The sequence below is a fragment of the Salvelinus sp. IW2-2015 genome, linkage group LG20 (genome assembly GCF_002910315.2).
Source record: "Salvelinus sp. IW2-2015 linkage group LG20, ASM291031v2, whole genome shotgun sequence".
Classification (NCBI taxonomy): Eukaryota; Metazoa; Chordata; class Actinopteri; order Salmoniformes; family Salmonidae; genus Salvelinus; species Salvelinus sp. IW2-2015.
Window position 1 is genome coordinate 19,375,418 of NC_036860.1, and position 22,179 is coordinate 19,397,596.

General features: G+C 42.3%; 1 protein-coding gene across 4 annotated transcripts in view; it reads right to left on the minus strand.

The window, feature by feature from the left end:
• Nucleotides 1-4,952: 4,952 nt before the first annotated feature.
• zzef1 (zinc finger, ZZ-type with EF hand domain 1) overlaps nucleotides 4,953-22,179 on the minus strand; it is a 55,726-nt gene continuing 38,499 nt past the window's right edge. For all 4 annotated transcript variants that reach the window (XM_024011500.2, XM_024011498.2, XM_024011499.2 and 1 more), the window contains exons 55-56: nucleotides 16,790-16,861; nucleotides 4,953-10,718 (exon numbers count right to left, since the gene is read on the minus strand). In XM_024011500.2, the coding sequence (XP_023867268.1) occupies nucleotides 10,638-10,718; nucleotides 16,790-16,861 (153 nt within the window). In that variant the 3' untranslated portion in view covers nucleotides 4,953-10,637. The remainder of the gene's footprint in view (nucleotides 10,719-16,789; nucleotides 16,862-22,179) is intronic.

Here is a 22,179-nt window from a genome sequence, read left to right on the forward strand (position 1 = left end):
CCATGTAATTGTGATGGACGCTGTAGGAGAGAGGAATAACGTCGTGGGAGAGACAAAAAGTGAGTAAAAAACACCCTAAATATGTTTAGAACTACAAATGAGCAAGCTGCAGAGAGTGGCATACACAGCGAATAAGAACCAGATATTTGAGGCCATACTCCCCCTTCAGCACTTTATGGACCCCATTGTTAATCCCCGTCATAACAGAGGCATTGTCAGTCCCTATCCCCAGGAGTTTCTCTTTTTTAAGACAACACTTCTCGAGGAAGCCACAACAGCACGGGCTATAGATTTGGCATCGCCTCCCTCCAACTCAACAAGCCCCAGAAATGTTGATACAATTGTCTGCTTGGTGTCACTAAAGTACCTTATCACAACCCCCAGGTACTTAGAAACACTTACATCCATAGACTCAACGAGGAGGAGGCTGAAACGCTGGTCACCCACATCTGCGACCAACCATCTGCGACCATCTGCCTAGAACACCATTAACATTTTATGTGCACTTTGTCCTGTGCATTTTTGAAGTGGGTAGCAGCAGTGGAGTTGAGAAAGCAGCTCTACATGCTTCTCCAATGTGATCAATGCCAGCATGGAACAGCGTTCAGCAATAGCTAATGCCATGGTGGCCTCAGCGTTTTTTGCAAAGTAATTTTTTTTAACCATAAATGGCAGCTTGTTTTGGTGAACTGTTAAAGGCTTTGCCTTTTGAGTATGTTTTGAGTTGTCATGTGTTTTTTACAATCACTAAGTTGGCACAGAAATCAGCCTTACAATACAGGCAGTATGCCGTGTATCATCTCCAATAAATGGCTTCAACCAGCCTTGAATTCAGGGTTGATTCCCACTCCTTTCTGTATTTTTGAGTGTACAAGTTTAGACTGAGACATGATGAGCTAGCCAGCTAGATGTTTAGCTTATGTCACAGAGAGGCACACACACAGTTGGACAAGGTGATAAGTGGACTGAGACTGTGTGAGTCAAATGCCAGTTGATTTATTTTTTGTGCAGTGATTTATTTTAGACAAAGAAATTTTACATTTAATGCCCGCCCTGAATGTAGCCAGCGACAGGATCAGCCAGCGGCAGCTCTCCTCGCATGTGCGATTTTGCCCAGTCTGACGCGAGGAGGGTATGAACTATCTACTGCTGGATTTGCAGTGGGATTGGAAGCTGCCTGCGCAGGACTGGGCAGCCTGTAGTGTTTGGGACAAGGTTGGGCACCAGGGCAGGCACCTGCTGCTCGTGAGTATGAGTCAAAACGAATTTGTGCTTCACGTCGATTCTCCCAAAAAGTCTCATAACACTCAGAAAAAGTCGCTAGATAGTTCGGTAGTAAATGTTTTGAATAGTGTGTCGCGTGTAGGTGGTCATGATACTCTGCTACATGTTCATAGCGACAAAGTCGCTACAGTGGACAACACTGCTACATATATCAATGGTTGATGGCCGTTTGCGTCACGTGGTTCAAGAGCGTGGAGCCAGGCACTCATAAACAGCAGCAGAAGTTTACTTGCACTTCAACGCTCTTAGTTATTGTGGAAATGGAACCACATATGCTTTTCTTCTTTACATCACGTCATATCGGAGGTCTACCTGTTAGTCCTTTTTTCCATATTACTTGCTGATGAAATGTATGCATTCAACAAAAATGCCTCCCATCCTATTCTTAATCCACCTCTCGCGGTTTGTAGTCATGTTACCTGATGTAAATTGCTGTACAATATGAGTCTTGTTGCCATCTGATGCGCATTCAGATGTCATATAATCAGCACTGCAGAGCATCTACCTGTCTTATGCTGTGCATTGTATTACTGTTGAGATATCTGAAATGTGCATGTACATTGATTTGCTGGTTCTTAAAGCATGAAACTTTCAAATAGCTCTTTGTTGACTGTTGCTGGGTGCTATTGTTCTCCATCAGCACCGGCCTGTACCCTACCTGCCCTAAGCTCTCTCCTGGTGCCTTAAACTGAGTCTGAATTTGTCCTGCTTTGTCCTGCTTTGTCCCTAAGCATGGGACATGCTTAAACCACCTGACCTAAAGTCCTAAAGCAATKGGACTCCCTAAATCTTTCTCAGATTATTACCAATCCCAATGACTCCAAACACCCAGAAAAGGCTACTCTCCTCAATGTCATCCTCACAAACAATCCTGATAGGTATCAGTCTGKTKTTTTCTGTAATGACCTTAGTGATCACTGTTTTACAGCCTGTGTTCATAATGGCTGCTCAGTGAAACTACCTGTCCTGATTTGTCATAGACGCTTGCTAAAAAACTTTAATGAGCATGAACTGGCCTCTGTAAAATGGTATAGAATCAGCTTGATCCCCTCTGTCGAAGACGCTTGGACCTTTTTTATATTTTCAGTGATATTGTTAACAAACACGGCCACATAAAGAAMATTTGAATTAAAAWCAGCCCCTGGTTCGACCGTGATCTWGCAGAGAGAGTTACTCTACCTCAAGAATTGCATTTGGCGAAAGGCTCGACACATATATACTCAGGCTGACTGGCTCTGCTTCAGGAAAATGAGAAATAAGTGCACTCAGGCTATCTGGAAGGCCAAAGTTAGTTACTTTAGGAAGTGGCAGGTAGCCTAGTGGTTAGAGTGTTGGGTCAGCAACCGAAAAGTTGCTAGATTGAATCCCCGAGCTGACAAGGTAAAAATATGTCGTTCTGCCCCTGAACAAGGCAGTTAAACCCACTGTTCCTAGGCTGTCATTGTAAATAACAATTTGTTCTTAACCACCTTGTCTAGTTATAAAAAAGAGCAGTTTTCTCTCTGTGGGTCTAACCCAGACATGGGCAAACTACGGCCCGCGGGGCCACATACGGCCCGTTAGGCTTTTTAATCCGGCCCGCCAAACTTGTCCAAAATTATAGTAAAAAACCTCATTTTTTCCCCTTTCCCTGCAATGCCCACGTTTCCCCAATAGATGGCGCACTCAAACACATTGACCGTGTTGGAGTGGCGCGTATTTCTCTTTTTTATTCACTTTTAATTTTCTTCGTTTCACGTCACCATTAAAGCCCTGTCTGTTGAAAATGAGCGGAGACCAAAGAAGAAGCGAAAGTGGGACAGCGAATGCCGAGTGTTTAAATAAGAGTGGACAACAAATAACTTATTTTGAAAACTTTATGAACTTATTAAAAACAGACGCAAGCTTGATAAATCACAGTGCGTATGTTATTTTTATATCTATTTACATTCCTCATCCAGGTAATCTGCGGAAGATAGTATGTAAATGCGCATATCTTGCATATTCCTTGAGACAAATGGTATGAACTGATAAGGGCTATTTTTCACATTTGAAAGACATTAATAAATTGCGTTGTAGTGTTTCTTACTGTGCTATGAGTTTGCACAACACTACATTTATGCGTTTAGTATATCCGGCCCGAACACTCCCTCCACAATGCTCCTTGGCCCGGCCCCCTCTGTCAAATTTTAGAACCCATTGGGCCCGCGAAGTCAAAAAGTTTGGCCCACCCCTGGTCTAACCCCAAAGAAGTCCTGGAAAATGGTTAAAGATATGGAGAACAAACCCTCCTCACAGCTGCCCATGTCCCTTAATGTTGATGGATCTGGTTGTTACTGACAAGAAGCACATGGCTGAGTTCTTTAAGTAGGATTCCTATTTGACGCCTCCTTGATCGTCCAACATTTCCTCATCTCCCACCTCTTCTAATGCACTATCCCCGATGCTCCTCCCTCTTTTCCCTGCCCCGCTACAAAGTTTTCGCCTGCAGACTGAGTCCGAGGTGCTAAAGGAGTTGCTGAAACTTGACCCCAAAAAAAATCTGGGTCAGATGGTTTAGGCCCTTTCTTCTTTAAGGTTGCTTCCCTATCATCGCCAAGCCATCTCCAACCTTTTTACCTCTCTCTCCTTTCTGGGGAGTTTACCATTGCTTGGAAGGCAGCCACAGTTCATTCAAATCAAACAATATTTAGTCACACACATGGTTAGCAGATTTAATGCGAGTGTAGCGAAATGCTTGTGCTTCTAGTTCTGACAATGCAGTAATAACCAACGAGTAATCTAACCTAACAATTCCACAACTACTACCTTATACACACAAGTGTAAAGGGATAAAGAATATGTACAAAAGATATATGAATAAGTGATGGTACAGAACGGCATAGGCAAGATGCAGTAGATGGTATAGAGTACCAGTATATACATATGAGATGAGTAATGTAGGGTATGTAAACATAAAAGTGGCATAGTTTAAAGTGGCTAGTGATACATGTATTACATAAAGATGGCAAGATGCAGTAGATGATATAGAGTACAGTATATACATATACATTATATTAAGTGGCATTGTTTAAAGTGGCTAGTGATACATTTTTKATCAATTCTCCCCCTTTATTTAAACATTGTCAATAATCAACTGACTGGCTTTCTTGATGTCTAAGGTATTCTGTCTGATATACAATCTGGTTTCAGCTCAGGTTACGGACRTGTCACTGCAACCTTAAAWGGTCCTCAATKATGTCATCATTGCCCTTGATTCTAAGCAATATTGTGCTATTTTTATTGACTTGGCAAAAGCTTTTGATTCAGTAGACCATTTCATTCTCGTGGGCCCGGCTAAGGAGTATTGGTGTCTCTGAGGGGTCTTTGGCCTGGTAAGTGACTCCAAACCTTTGAACAGTAGTGTATATATATTGTTTTATCCCCCGTCCTCGCAGGACGCCTTTTGGTAGGCCGTCATTGTAAATAAGAATTTGTTCTTAACTRACTTACCTAGTTAAATAAAAAGGTTAAATAAAATACAAATTTTAAAAATCCAGTGACACGAAGGCTGTAATAATGTGGTATGACAGCTCCAATTTAATGCTGCCGAGTCTGACTTCTCAGAAAATATTTAAAAGTTTAGTTTCAAAATAAGTCCCTATTGAGTAAGAACATCTAAGACAGAAAAAAAGACAGAGACAAACACGTACCGCATCAAAATTGTGTTTTAATTAAAAACGGATAACAATTCAATCCAAGCAGTACTCCCCACCCCTTTTCTCCCCCTTTTTCACTCATACAAAATCAAAAGAATCAAAGTGTCTAGTGTTTAGAGAACAATAGAATATATTATAATTCTTCTTTGTATGGGGGTTGATATGAAATACTCTCCTCTTTTTCCCCTGCATTATTATTACTATGTGCAATTAACAATATTCACAACTATGTACATTCAAACCTAAGTCAGTTTCAAATAAACTTCACCAACAAAAAAACAACAATAACCTTTAAAAGTAAAAAGATAGAAAAAAGCTAAAATTAAACAATATATTTATCTTTAAAAATATAATTGAAGACATTTACAATAATATGAGAGTTCAATTATGATTTCTTMATTTTTTATTTTACTGTAGGCACATTGTAGATACACTCTCCTTCATATGTATTAGGACATTGAAGCAAAAAACGTTTAATTTGGCTCTATACTCCAGCATTTTGGATTTGAGATTAAATGTTATACTAGGCCATGTCACCCTTTTGAGAGTATTATCCTACATATCTGTTTTACAGTTTATAAATGAAAGCACTTTATGTATCCAGTGCCCCCATTTGAAGGTGACATAAGTATTTGGACAAAATCACTTACAGTGTACTTTTTAGCTGACAGCCGCTTTGCACTGTTGTACTATGGCTGTATTCATCAATCTAGCAAGACGACCCAGAAAGCGATGGCCTTTGGCTTTTTTAATATTTTTTTTTACTTTTCAACCCATATGATCTAGTAGTACATAAAGGTATAATAAGCCATATACAAATATGATGATATCACAGTAAATTCATGACACGTCAATGAATAATAATTTTTATACCTTATAATCCGTCTATACATAGTTAATCAGTTTTAGGAACATCTACCCCAAATATTACACCTTTATTACTTTACCCAAAATATTGTGACATTAGTGATGTCTTACCAACATTTTGGCCATTTAAACGGCATGCGTCCTCCGTATCAACAAAKGGAAATGCTCTGCAAAAATGCATTTTTATTGGTTCTACTGATGTGCTGTGTCGGTTTTCGACATAAAAAAACTGTTTAACTCATTTTAGGTTTAAGGAAGTGTGTAGGTCGCATTCTTTATCGTACAGCTATATTTGACTAATTTCRGGAAACTAGGCATATGTCATGCATCACAACTTAACAGGAGAGCCATTTCAACGTAATCAAAATATTATTTATTTACAACCATCTGCTCGATAGGAATCCAGCGTTGTCCATGTCATGTCTGTGTCGTGAGCAAGTGAGGTCGGGCACTGATGTTGAGCGATTAGGCCTGGGTCACAGTCTGCGTTCCAATTCATCCCAAAGGTGTTCGATGGGGTTGAGGTCAGGGCTTTGTGCAGGCCAGTCAAGTTCTTCCACACCGATCTCGACCAACCATTTCTGTATGGACCTCGCTTTGTGCACAGGAGCATTGTCATGCTGAAACAGGAAAGGGCCTTCCCTACAAAGTTGCAAGCACAGAATTGTCTACAATGTCATTGTACACTGAAGCATTAAGATTTCCCTTCAGTGGAACTAAGGGGCCTAGCCCAAACCATGAAAAACAGCCCCAGGCCATTATTCCTCATCCACCAAACTTTACAGTTGACAGCGTTCTCCTGGCATCTGCCAAACCCAGACTACCAGATGGTGAAGCGTGATTCATCACGCCAGAGAACGCGTTTCCACTGCTCCAGAGTCCAATGGCGGCGAGCTTTRCACCACTCCAGCTGACGCTTGGTGATCTTAGGCTTGTTGGATGCTCAGCCATGGAAACCCATTTCATGAAGCTCGAGACGACCAGTACTTGTGCTGACGTTGATTCCAGAGGAAGTTTGGAACTCGGTAGTGAGTGTTAAAACCGAGGACAGATGATTTTTACGCGCTATGCCCTTCAGCACTCGGCGGTCCCGTTCTGTGAGTTTGTGTGGCCTAACACGTCGCAGATGAGCCATTGTTGCTCCTAGATGTTTCCACYWCATAATAACAGCACTTACAGTTGACCGGGRCAGCTCTAGCAGGGCAGAAATTTGACGAACTGAGTTGTTGGAAAGGTGGCATCCTATGACGGTGCCACGTTGAATGTCACGGAGCTATTCAGTAAGGCCATTCTACTGCCAATGTTTGTCTATGGCGATTGCATGGCTGTGTTCTCAATCTTATACACCTGTCAGCAATGGGTGTGGCTGAAATAGCCGAATCCACACATTTTAAGGGGTGTCCACATACATTTTGTATTTATAGTGTATAAAACGATGGGAAATTTATAAAATAAGTAATGTTAAAGTATTATCAGTAATTTCCGGTCTTAGTACTTGGTCCCATATTACTAGCATGCAATGACTACATCAAGCTAGTGACTACAAACTTCTTGGATGCATTTGCAGTTTGTTTTGGTTGTGTTTCGGTGAAAGGTTGTGGCCAAGAGAAATGAATGTAATTTAAGGAACTGTGTGATTTTAGAAWCACTTTTATTGTAAATAAGAATATAAATGTTTCTGAACACTTCTACATTAATGTGAATGTGACCAYGATTACRGATAATCATAAAGTAATCGTTAATAATGATGAGCAACAAAGTTACAGAGGAACAAAGATCATACCACCAAAACATGCTAACCTCTCACCATTACCAATAAAAGGGGAGTTAGTATTTTTTGGGGCATTTAATATTGATGCCTCTAATTTCTCACTCATCATTATTCATGATTCATTCATGATTATCCGTAATCATGGTAGCATCCACATTAGTGTGTTCAGAAACCTACTCTATTCTTATTTACAATTAAAGTGAATGAATTACTCATATAATAATTCATTATTTACCATTCATTTCTATTGGACACAACAGAAACAACCTAAACAAATTGTAAACGCATCCAACACGTTTGTAGAGTCACAAGCTTGATGCAGTCATTGAGTGCTAGGAATATGTGACCAAAGTACTAAACTTCTGACTACTTTAATACACTAAGTCCATTTGGCCAAATTCGTATGGTACCTTCAAATGGAGGGGGGGGATGAGATACTTTAAGTGCTTTCATTTCTAAACAATGAAACAGATATGTATGAAAATAATCTCAAATAGAAGGTGATATTTTGTACTGTCGCCTCAGAAAACATTTGATCTCAAATCCAAAATTCGGGAATATAGAGCCAAATGAAACTTTTAGCTYCCCTGTCCAAATAAAGATGTAGGGGAGTATACGTGAGGCGCTGTTGAACTGGATTCTCTGGGAGGGAAGAGACGCCCATGTTGGGGGTCATCTTGGTGGCCGTGTGACGGCCATTTTTAGATGCTCAACACTGGCTGACGCTCATGTAAACAAAAACACTGGAGACCCAACAGCCTGTGTCATCRTCAGCTAGCACCCAGCTAACCTGTTCTCAATAACAGTACAGGACCTCCAAAATAAAAAGAACACATCTCTTATAGTTTTCCTTCCTTTCCCCTATTTCCACACAATACAGAGCAGTTATGTGACAACACATCCATAAAGTGCTCTGGTTGGAAGAGATATCATATCAGACACATTTAATGATTTGACAAAAAGGGTATTCTTTGGCATCCGTCGTCTTCCCTATTAAATTATGCCACACACATAAAACTTAAACAAAAATAGAACTCTGAATATTGCAATGAATTTCCATCACCGTACTAAATAACACTGCAATATAATTATCGATCCAATTCACCTTAAGGAAGCTGTTTTAAAATAAAAGGGCTTCCGTCTTTTAATCTATTTGATCAGGAGAATTTAAAGGAAAAAAAGGAATAAAAACAAAAAATACAAACAAAAAATCTAAAACTAAAACAAAGAACTAAAACAAAAACAACTTAATTCTAGATGTGATCATGAAACATAAGAAGTTCATATGTTTCTGRTAAGAACCAATCACACTCCAGAAAGCTCACACACCTATCTGACCACAACCAATCACATCCCCGCATCAATATCTCAATCTGGCATGTCATTCAGGTCAAATATCCATAGTTCTGATATGTGGAGGTAATACTCACTATTTAATAGAGAGGTCCACATACTGTATGTGTTATAGCCAATTCTCAAGTAGTTTTAGCATGACAATGAAGGAACACAAGCTAGAGGTTGGTTATGGCACATTAAGCATGGACCGCCAGGCTACTATAATAAACTAGCCACACTATACGGTGTGTGTGTGTGTGTGTGTGTGTTTGCTGTACAATGGGCTTCATATCACACAGCTGACTGACCATGTTCTCCCTTAGCTTTGAACAGAAATGGCAGGAACACACTTTTCCCCTCATGTGTGTCCTTATAAGCTACAGTACAGTATACAGCCAGAGTGTGAATATATAATATAACCCCATCAATACATGACCACTGTCATGCAGACAACTCTACAGTGGTGCGTGGTGGTCGAGCATTTCACTCGTGTCATAATTAGCCAACACCAGTGACTGTCGACAAAGTGAGTTCTCCTGTTAACCATTGGTGCCATGTCCATGCACTGTGTCATTTTACCATGTCAACAGGTGCATATACCTATAGTCTGTGTGAATATACTGAAATMCAATATACCTTGGGAATATACTGAAATACAATATATAGAGGAACCTAGATTACAATTTCTCCCATTATGTCGCTGCGTGAAAATACTGAAATCCAATATACGCTGTGAATATACTGAAATCCAATATATAGAGGAACCTAGATGGCAAATTCTCCCATTCTGTTCCCCGAGTGAATGAGACTAGGAAGTATGACAACATGAGACTGTTTCCAGAGTAACCCCGTAACCCTCTAAATGAAGTACTGTGATATAGACAGATGACACTGGGGCCAAAAACAGTTGTCCTCTATGTTCACAAAAAGGAGGAAGCTGTGGAGAAAACATAGTGGAGATGTTAGGTCGGAGCTCAGTTCTCTCTCCCCATGGTGACAAATCTGAGGCTCAGGGGCCTAAACAGAAATGTTCTCTCCTGTTCTGGGCTGTAGCTGTATTTTTAGTTCTGCTCTACATTGTCCACAGAGAGACAGGGATTCGGGGAGCTAGGCAAGGTGACCCGCTTCTCCATGAGCGACCGATTTTCTAAAACCAAGGTGGCTTTTGTTAAAAATAAAAAGAATAAACAGAAAATAAACAGAAAATAAACTTCTATTTCTCCACAGAAAGGTGACAAATTTGGCACACTTAATTTGCTTTAGCACAGGGGCTTCTGCAGCATCTTAATCCTAAACAAAGAGACACAGCTAGGCTATCTTCTTTCTCTGAAACCCACACGATGCTGATACGTTGTATTCACCTAAGGCAAAGGATTGTGATAGAGTGATGTGTTGTTGTCGAGTTAGCCCCCCTTCTCCCCAGTCAGTAAAAATAGTACAAAGAGATGGAGAGGGAAAACAGGGGGATTGAGAGAGGATAGAAATGGGGATTGAGAGAGAATAGAAGCAGGGAAGGAAGGAGTGAATCCCTTTTACAGTTCTGCTGTTGTAGGAAGACATTCAGAGGGTGTTTCTTTCTCTCCATCCCCTTCATCCCTCTTTCAGAGCTGGCAGAGACAGGATGTGAGGATATCCACCCCTCCAAGTCGCTAGCTTTCTTTTTCTCCTCCTCTCTCTCCACTGTTCCGTCTCTCTCTCCATTCTCAGGGGGATGTATTGAGCAGCTTGGTGGATTTATTGGGGTAATTGATAGCCAGACTGATGGCTGCGATGTTCTTCAGAGCCTGCGAGATAAAAAAAAAGAGGAGAGTGAGTGAATGAGCAAGTGAGTGAGAGAGTTGATGTGGGAGTGAGAGAGAGAGAGAGAGAGAGGGGGAGAGAGAGAGGTGGGGATGAGGGAGTGTGTGAGAGGGGAGGAGTTGAGCAAGGAGAGAAGAGTTACAGTGCATTCGGAAAGTATTCAGATGCCTTTTTCCACATTTTTGTGACGTTACAGCCTTATTCTAAAATGTATTAAATTGATTCATCATTTTACACACGTCACCCCATAATGACAAAGCGAAAACAGGTTTTTAGAAATTTTTGCAAAAAAAAACAAAATACCTTATTTACATAAGTATTCAGACCCTTTGCTATGTGACTTAAAATTTAGCTCAGGTGCATCCTGTTTCCATTGWTCATCCTTGAGATGTTTCTACAACTTGGAGTCCACCTGCGGTAAATTAAATGGATTGGACATTATTTGGAATGGCACACACCTGTCTATACAAGGTCCCAAAGTTGATAGTGCATGTCAGAGCAAAAACCAAGCMATGAGGTCGAAGGAATTGTCCATAGAGCTCTGTGACAGGATTGTGTCGAGGCACAGATCTGGGGAAGGGTACCAAAATATGTCTGCAGCAATGAAGGTCCCCAAAAACACAGTGGGCTCCATCATTCTAAAATGGAAGAAGTTTGGAACCACCAAGACTCTTCCTAGAGCTGTCCGCCCAGCCAAACTGAGCAATCGGGGGAGAAAGGCCTTGGTCAGGGAGGTTACCAAGAACCCGATGGTCACTCTGACAGAGCTCCAGAGGTCCCCTGTGGAGATGGGAGAACCTTCCAGAAGGACAACCATCTCTGCAGCACTCCACCAATCAGGTCTTTATGATAGAGTGGCCAGATGGAAGCCTTCCTCAGTAAAAGGCACATGACAGCCCGCTTGGAGTTTGCCAAAAGGCACTTAAAGACTCTCAGACCATGAGAAACAAGATTCTCTGGTCTGATGGAACCTGGTCTGATTAACTTTTTGGCCTGAACACCAAGCGTCAGGTCTCGAGGAAACCTGGCACCATCCCTACAGTGAAGCGTGGTGGTGGCAGTGTCATGCTGTGGGGATGTTTTTCCATCGGCAGGGACTGGGAGACTAGTCAGGATCGAGGGAAAGATTAAAGGACTAAAGTACAGAAAGATCCTTGATGAAAACCTGCTCCAGTGCTCAGGACCTCAGACTGGGTCAAAGGTTCATCTTCCAACAGGACAACGACCCTAAGCACACAGCCAAGACAACACAGGAGTGGCTTTGGGACAAGTCTCTGAATGTCCTTGAGTGTCCCAGCCAGAGCCCAGACTTGAACCCGATTGAACATCTCTGGAGAGACCTGAAAATAGCTGTGCAGCGACGGTCGCCATCCAACGTGGCAGAGCTTGAGAGRATCTGCAGAGAAGAATGGGAGAAACYCCCCAAATACAGGTGTGCCAAGCTTGTAGCCTCATACCCAAGAAGACTCAAGGCTGTAATCCCTGCCAAAGATGCTTCAACAAAGTGCTGAGTAAAAGGTCTGAATACTTATGTAAATGTAATTTCAGTTGTCTATTTTTAATAAACTTGCAAAAATTTATAAAAATTGGTTTTGCTTTGTCATTATGGGGTATTGTGTGTAGATTGATGAGGGGAAAAAACAATTTAATACATTTTAGAATATGTCTGTAATGTAACAAAATGTGGAAAAAGTCAAGGGGTCTGAATTCTTTCTGAATGCACTGTATAACCTTCCAGTGTACCTACCTAGCTAATCCAAATATATATTTGCATTTATTGATTAACCTCAGCTTGAATTCATGGTGCTAGCAGCTGCACATAATTGTTTTTTAATGGACATAAATGAGCACGTGAGAGCAATAAATTATAAATGTAATAAAAACTGTTGCACCTACAAATGTAGTCATTCTGACATTTAAGTCCAATTGTCACTTTAAGGAGGCTATAGTCTTGTTTTAATCCGATGTCTAAAATKTGAKCTAGGTCGGCGCAAGAAAAACTCTTAAAAAGGAATTGCTAACGACCCTGTCAAAAAATCTGGTATGTGGTTCTCGGTAACGACCGGACGGTTCATGACGAGAGACCGGGAGTGTATTGTGTGCCTCCAATCAAGTTGATTTGYRAATTTTAATCAAGATTGGTGTCATATTGGCATAGATATGATGGTAGGGAGATTTGAATTGAACACTGAGCTTCAACCAATGCCGATAATAGACTAAGATCAATGAGGTTTTAGACATCTTTAGACAGGTAAACCCTTCTCAGCTCTGACAATCAGACATAATTTTAATCGTGCATCTCCCAGAATCCCCCCTCCCTCCACACTGCTTGCCTGCTGCCCCCTTGCACCTCTGCCCTTCTGTTCGGGATCACAGCATAGCGGGGCGGAGATGATGTTCGCTAAGCCACGCATGATAATGAGAGGTAATTACCAGMTACATTAGTACAGAATGCAGCAACAGCCCACATACAGAGCACCGGTAGGGGTTTGTGTGTGTGCAGTCTGCGATGTGTCACTCGCATTATGATTCACCATGCGAGGAGAAAATGAGGAACAGCTGAATATCATAACTAAAGACCACCGGTATTCTCACTCTGGGACTCATCACACCCTGATTGACAAATGGGAAAACAGATCACCTCAAATTATTTGTCACATGCGCCGAATACAACAGGTGTAGACATTACTGTGAAGTGCGTACTACCAAGCCCTTAACCAACAATGCAGTTCAAGAAATAGAGAGTTAAGAAAATATTTACTAAATAAACTAAAGTAAAAAAAAAAAAACGAGGCTATATACAGGGGGTACCGGTACAGAGTCAATGTGCGGGGATACAGGTTAGTCAAGGTAATTTGTACATGTAGGTAGGGGTAAAGTGACTATGCATAGATAATAAACAGCGAATAGATAATAAACAGCAAGTAGCAGCAGCATAAAAACAAAGGGGAGTGGGGTGTGTCAATGTAAATTGTCTGGGTGGCCATTTGATTAATTGTTCAGTCGTCTTGTGGCTAGATGTTAAGGAGCCTTTTGGACCTAGACTTGGAGCTCCGGTACCGCTTGCCGTGCGGTAGCAGAGAKAACAGTCTATGACCTGCGTGACTGKTTTTTTAATTTTTKGGGGGACTTCCTCTGACACCGCCTAGTATATACAGTGGGGCAAAAAAGTATTTAGTCAGCCACCAATTGTGCAAGTTCTCCCACTTAAAAAGATGAGAGAGGCCTGTAATTTTCATCATAGGTACACTTCAACTATGACAGACAAAATGGAATATTTTTTTTTCCCAGAAAATCGCATTGTAGGATTTTTAATGAATTTATTTGCAAATTATGGTGGAAAATAAGTATTTGGTCAATAACAAAAGTTTATCTCAATACTTTGTTATATACCCTTAGTTGGCAATGACAGAGGTCAAACGTTTTCTGTAAGTCTTCACAAGGTTTTCACACACTGTTGCTGGTATTTTGGCCCATTCCTCCATGCAGATCTCCTCTAGAGCAGTGATGTTTTGGGGCTGTTGCTGGGCAACACGGACTTTCAACTCCCTCCAAAGATTTTCTATGGGGTTGAGATCTGGAGACTGGCTAGGCACTCCAGGACCTTGAAATGCTTCTTACGAAGCCACTCCTTCGTTGCCCGGGCGGTGTGTTTGGGATCATTGTCATGCTGAAAGACCCAGCCACGTTTCATCTTCAATGCCCTTGCTGATGGAAGGAGGTTTTCACTCAAAATCTCACGATACATGGCCCCATTCATTCTTTCCTTTACACGGATCAGTCGTCCTGGTCCCTTTGCAGAAAAACAGCCCCAAAGCATGATGTTTCCACCCCCATGCTTCACAGTAGGTATGGTGTTCTTTGGATGCAACTCAGCATTCTTTGTCCTCCAAACACGACGAGTTGGTTTTTACCAAAAAGTTATATTTTGGTTTCATCTGACCATATGACATTCTCCCAATCTTCTTCTGGATCATCCAAATGCTCTCTAGCAAACTTCAGACGGGGCTGGACATGTACTGGCTTAAGCAGGGGGACACTTAAAACTTATTTTCCACCATAATTTGCAAATAAATTCATAAAAAAATCGTACAATGTGATTTTCTGGAGAAAAAAAATCTAATTTTGTCTGTCATAGTTGAAGTGTACCTATGATGAAAATTACGGGCCTCTTCTCATCTTTTTAAGTGGGAGAACTTGCACAATTGGTGGCTGACTAAATACTTTTTTGCCCCACTGTAGGTCCTGGATGTCAGGAAGCTTGGCCCCAGTGATGTACTGGGCTGTACGCGCTACCCTCTGTAGCRCCTTAYGGTCGGATGCCGAGCAGTTGCCATACCAGACGGTGATGCAACCGGTCAGGATGCTCTCGATGATGTAGCTGTAGAACTTTTTGAGGATCTGRGGACCCATGCCAAATCTTTTCAGTCTCTTGAGGGGGAAAAGGCGTTGTCGTGCCCTCTTTAYGACTTTCTTGGTATGTTTGGACCATGATAGTTTGTTGGTRATGTGGACACCAAGGAACTTGAAACTCTCGACCCGCTCCACTACAACCCCGTTGATGTGAATGGGGGCGTGTTTGGCCATCCTTTTCCTGTAGTCCACGATCATCTCCTTAGTATTGCTCATGTTGAGGGAGATCAGGCCTACCACTGTTGTGTCGTCAGCAAACTTAAATTATGGTGTTGGAGTCGTGCATGGCCAAGCAGTCGTGGGTTAACAGGGAGTATAGGAGGGGACTCAGCTTGCACCACTGAGGGGCCCCCGTGTTGAGGATCAACGTACAGATGTCTTGTTTCCTACCCTCACCACCTGGGGGGCGGCCCGTCAGGAAGTCCAGGATCCAGTTGCAGAGGGGGGTGTTTAGTTCCAGGGTCCTTAGCTTAGTGCCCACAAAGCTCATCACTATGGTGTTGAACGCTGAGCTGTAGTCAATGAACAGCATTCTCACGTGTTCCTTTTGTCCATGTAGGAAAGGGCAGTGGTGAGTGCGATTTAGATTGCGTCATCTGTGGATCTTTTGGGGCGGTATGCGAATTGGAGTGGGTCAAGGGTTTCCGGGATGATGGTGTTGATGTGAGCCATGACCAGCCTTTCAAAGCACTACATGGCTACCGACGTGAGTGCTACGGGGCGGTAGTCATTTAGGCAGGTTACCTTGGTGTTCTTGGGCACAGGGACTATGGTGGTCTGCTTGAAACATGTGGGTATTACAGACTCGGCCAGGGAGAGGTTGAAAATATCAGTGAAGACACTTGCCAGTTGGTCCGCACATGCTTTGAGTATACGTCATGGTAATCCATCTGGCCATGCGGCCTTGTGAATGTTGACCTTTTTAAAGGTCTTGCTTACATTGGCTACGGAGAGAGTGATCACACAGTCGTCTGGAACAGCTGGTGCTCTCATGCATGCTTCAATATTGCTTGCCACGAAGTGAGCATAAAAGGCATTTAGCCTGTCTGGTAGGCTCACGTCTCTGGGCAGCTCGCGTCTGGGATTCCCTTTGTAGTCTGTAATAGATCCGACGAGCGTCAGAGCCGGTGTAGTAGGATCCAATCTTAGTCCTGTATTGATGCTTTGCCTGTTTGATGGTTCGCCTGAGGGCATAGCGGGATTTCTTCATCCACGTCGTCTGACCACTTCCGTATTGAGAACMGTCTTAAAAGTGGTATTTCAACGTCATTTGTATAGCATGGATGGAGTATGTTTTGGAAAATTATGGAGATCTGGGCCTGGAGGCACAGATAACAGAATGTTATCTAGCCTATATGTTTGAGCCCACATTTCAAAATGCATCATTCATGATATTGATAACCATCTAGGTCACAGAGTAGTCCTAGGCAAAGTGTAAGTACTTAGAAGATATTTGAAATAATAGTTTCTAAGCATTACCATCCTGGGTGAGTAGAATTTGTCGTTACAGCCTCTAAATCTTTATACGAGATGGAAAAAGAATGTCACTTTCTACATGGCTAGCATCATGATTCTGGTGGTCAATCCCTGTCTTCAACATTACCAAGTACAAAGTGGTGCAAGTCTAACTGTGAGTTCTTACCAGTGCTGTGCGGGCTAGGAGCTGTTCATTGGTGGTCAAGGCTAATAGGTACTCCTGGAGAATGCCTTCCTCCTGGAAAACAAAGACAAGGGTTTGTAGTCCTTTTTAATAAGACCTTGCTCCTCCGTCCTTACATGCTTGCTACACTGTGACTTCCACGCACAGAACATACATTGAGCAAGAAAACTGAGGTACAAACAGTGAATATGCTATGGCTTTCAAATCATYGATTTCTGCCAAAAGTGCCCATACAACCTACAGTACACATTCACTGGAAAGAGTTCGTGAAACATTCCAGAGACAATCTCACTTGTCACTGGGAGAGTTTCTKACCACTTACCTCAAGAGTACCGAGAACAGCTTTCTGTGGTATGTAGAATTTAGCGTAGGAAAATCCTTCAAAATTACTAACAAATAAAATAGAGCTTCCAGCAGAAGAAGCCAATTCTGAGAAAGAATAACTCTGTCATGAAGACCTGGGTTCAAATAGTATTAGTTTTCTGTCAGATACTTCAGCTGCGCTTAATTGAGCATGTCTGGCGCAATGGAACGAATGTAATAGTCCCCAGAAGTGCAACTCCAAACCTCACCCACCTGGCACTCCAGACAGGCTCAACCACACTCTGGAATTAGACAAAAAACAAATTCTATTTGAACCCAGGCAGGTCTGGTGTTACTGTTATTATGTAACCGTGGAGAGAGAGAAGAGTTCCAGAACATAGATAAGACTGTGACTGGCCAAATGGAGCTTTTATGGTGTAGCTAGTAGGAGAGGGAGACACAATCCAGACCCTCATACCTCCATCCCTCAGTCTCGCAAGCTGCTAAATGTGACCCTATTCCCTATTTAGTGCACTACTTTTGACAAGGGTCCATAAGGCTCTGGTCAAAAGTAGTGCACTATATAGGGAATAGGGTGTATTTTGGGACATATCCTCACTCTCCCTATCCCAGCCTGCTGTTTATACCAAGGTAACATCTTGGGACTATTTGTACAGCTGACAGTGCACGACAATCCCTGACATGTATACTTCAGGAGATATAGGCGAATATAACTAAAGGATCCATTTGATGATGTTAGAAACGCCTTTATACAAGTCACTTCCTGTCTGAAGTACATTGTGTGCGTACCAAATAGCACCCTATTCACTACATAGTGTACTGCTTTTGAGAAGCAAAAGTAGTGCACTATACAGGAAAAAGGGTGCTATTTGGGATGCTGCCTATGTTTTAGAGATTAACATCTTCCCAAGGTGCTCTCATGCACATAGAACAAACGTTTCGGAAGTTGGGAACCCAGACCCAAATCTCCCATGCACGCTGGCCAGCTCTGTCACGAGACACTATAAGACACTGTTTGGGGAAGCAGCAGAAGTGACTGTATATTAACCACTGAGCCTTGGCAGTTCATACAGTATGTCTACTGGTTCTGGATGATAAAGTCCTGCACCAGATAGACCAGACAGGCTACAGTTGACAACTAGCCAAGCTGGCTTTATTTGGCACATTAACAGAAATGTTGATTCAGGTCTATTGTTTCTGTCAAATTAACCTCAATTATGAGTAGGGTGCTATTTGGGAGGCTTACATAATGTACTTGGTCCTCCGTGTTTTTTTTTTTGAAAACCTAATAAAGTAAAGTAAAGGCTCTGAAACCTGACGCGTCAACATGTTCAACAGCACGCCRCGCTCGCTGCATCAGTGTCAACATGGAAGTGTGAACTACGCTGTATGTCATCACCTTACTGGGAACTGCCCCATTCGTCAACACACTGACAAAGCAGATTCAATGCTCATAATTATTTTTAGGACAAAGGTGATGGCGTATCTATTACACCTTCACAACTCCTGTAGTCTGGTCTGAGCGTAGACATCTGTATAATATATTGTCAGGGTGTGTGTGTGTCGATAACTCTCTTTGTGTACAGTCCGCTACTCCGCTCTCTCCACTGGCTTCCAGTTGAAGCTCGCATCCGCTACAAGACCATGGTGCTTGCCTACGGAGCTGTGAGGGGAACGGCACCTTTCGTACCTTCAGGCTCTGATCAGGCCCTACACCCAAACAAGGGCACTGCGTTCATCCACCTCTGGCCTGCTCGCCTCCCTACCTCTGAGTAAGTACAGTTCCCGCTCAGCCCAGTCAAACTGTTCGCTGCTCTGGCACCCCAATGGTGGAACAAACTCCCTCACGACGCCAGGTCAGCGGAGTCAATCACCACCTTCCGGAGACACCTGAAACCCCACCTCTTTAAGGAATACCTAGGATAGGATAAAGTAATCCTTCTAACCCCACCCCCTTAAAAGAGTTAGATGCACTATTGTAAAGTGGTTGTTCCACTGGATATCATAAGGTGAATGCACCAATTTGTAAGTCGCTCTGGATAAGAGCGTCTGCTAAATGACTTAAATGTAATGTAAATGTGTAAATGTGTGTGTGTGTGTATGTGTGTGTGTGTCATAGTAGAACAGAGTCTAAGGTTTGTCTAATGTTTAGACACACACACACAGACTAGTGCATGCTGAGGCTATGGTCAGTGTTTCCCCTCTGATGTTTTTAGTGGCGGTGGCAAGGTTAGTGGGGGTAATTTGGGATACACAATAGTGTGCAATATGAATGACAAGGCCCTGCACACCTCTGGTATGCCCCTCCTCCTCTGTTCTTTCGCAGAACACAACACTTCACTACCCACCAGTTCAGATATGGAGAGTGAGTCAGCAGTAAATAGGCTTTGCAGCAAACAAACACATTTAGGTGTTTGTGAGAGTGTTTGTAAAAAAACAAGTATTTTTCTGTGGGTTGATTATACAGAGAGAGATGGATTATATACAGTACCAGTCAAAAGTTTGGAAACACCTACTCGTTCAAGGGTTTTTCATTATTTTTACTATTTTCTACATTGTAGAATAATAGTGAAGACATCAAAACTATGAAATAACACACATGGRATCATGTAGTAAACAAAAAGATGGTAAACAAATCAAAATATATTTTATATTTGAGATTCTTCAAAGTCGCCACCCTTTGCCTTGATGACAGCTTTGCACACTCTTGGCATTCTCTCAACCAGCTTTATGCGGCAGTCACCTGGAATGCATTTCAATGAACTGGTGTGGCTGTTAAAAGTTAATTTGTGGATTTTTTATTATTTTATGCGTTTGAGCCAATCAGTTGTGTTGTGAGAAGTTAGAGGTGGTATACAGAACACAACCCTATTTGGCAAAAGACCCAAGTCCATATTATTGAAAGAACAGCTCAAATAAGCAAATAGAAACGACAGTCCATCATTACTTTAAGGCATGAAGGTCAGTCAATACGGAACATTTCAAGAACTTTTTGAAGAAGGTTTCTTCAAGTGCAGTCGCAAAAACCATCAAGCGCAATGATGAAACTGGCTTTCATGAGGACCGCCACAGGAAAGGCAGATCCAGAGTTACCTCTGCTGCAGAGGATACGTTCATTAAAGTTAAATGCACCTCAGATTGCAGCCCAAATAAATGCTTCACAGAGTTCAAGTAACACACATCTCAACATCAACTGTTCAGAGGAGACTGCGTGAATCAGGCCTTCATGGTCAAATTGCTGCAAAGAAACCACTACTAAAGGACACCAATAAGAAGAAGAGACTTGCTTGGGCCAAGAAACCCAAGCAATGGACATTAGACCAGGTGAAATCTGWCCTTTGGTCTGATGAGTCCAAATGTTYGATTTTTGGTTCCAACCGCCGTGTCTTTGTGAGACGCAGAGTAAGTGAACGGATGACCTCTGCATGCGTGGTTCCACCGTGAAGCATGGAGGAGGTGGTGTGATGGTGCTTTGCTGGTGACACTGTCAGTGATTAATTTAGAATTGAAGGCACACTTAACCAGCATGGCTACCACAGCATTTTGCAGCGATACGCCATCCCATCTGGTTTGCACTTTGTGGGAATATTATTTGTTTTTCAACAGGACATTGACTCAAAACACACCACCAGGCTGTCTAAGGGTTATTTGACCAAGAAGGACAGTGATGAAGTGCTGCATCAGATGACCTGGCCTCCACAATCCCCTGACCTCAACCAAATTGAGATGGTTTGGGATGAGTTGGACAGCAGAGTGAAGGAAAAGCAGCCAACAAGTGCTCAGCATATATGGGAACTCCTTCAAGAGTGTTGGAAAAGCCTTCCTCATGAAGCTGGTTGAGAGAATGCCAAGAGTGTGCAAAGCTGTCATCAAGGCAAAGGGTGGCTACTTTGAAAAATCTCAAATATATTTCGATTTGTTTAACACTTTTTTTGTTACTACATAATTCGATATGTGTTATTTCATAGTTTTGATGTCTTCACTATTATTCTACAATGTAGAAAATAGTCAAAATAAAAACCCTTGAATGAGTAGGCGTTCTAAAACTTTTGACTGGTACTGTATATATATATATATATATATATATATATATATATATATATATATATATATACACACAGTATATCCAACAAGTCAGTTGGTCAATTGTCTGCCCTGCTAGAGCTGCCCCAGTCAACTGGAAGTACTGTTATTATGAAGTGGAACCGTTTAGGCGCAACAACGGCTCAGCCGCGAAATGGTAGGCCACACAAGCTCACGACCCGCCGATTGCTTAAGCGCATAGCGCGTAAAAATCGCCTGCTCTCGGTTGCGATGTTCGATGAGCAGGTGTGCACATACTTTTGGTCATGTAGTGTATATAGTTAGATAGAAAGATGGATGGATGGATACATCGATGGATAGATACACACGGTCCTCTTAGGTGAATCAGTGTGTGTGTGTGTGTGTGGACKGCTTGTCGATCTCAGGCCATCACTATGGTACCCAGTGTGACTGCGTGAGTGCTAGTGAGAACTCCTACTGCCCCCTGCTGGTAGAACCACACAACACTCCCACATGAAAACAACACATCAACCTTAGTTTGAAGCCCACACACACACAGATCAACAACAACAACAACAACAGCAACACATCCACCATAGGTATTAGCCCAAACCAGACAGACAGACACCCAGACATACTMATTTCCTCTCATATCCCCAGCAGCCAGCGGCGGAGATCCATCTCTGAGACAAGTCAACAGATCATTCATTTCAGTAATTTCACTGTTGGACTGGCAGCTTAAGCCTCATTCATTCAGTGGGGAGAGGAGAGGGAACTGGTCTAGTCGAGAGCCTTTATAGCCAGTCAGGTTGAATGGGTATCTATCTTTAAATAAGTAGACGTGACGGCTCCGTCTGAACTCGCTCTTTTTAAGAAAAAATGAACCTGTCAGAAGACAATGTAGACGTGACTGGCTCAATTTAAGGGACACCAAGCTGAAAGGATCATTTCCTGCTGGACTGCAAAACTACATGCACGCCTTTCCTTAATTCAGAATTCAAGGC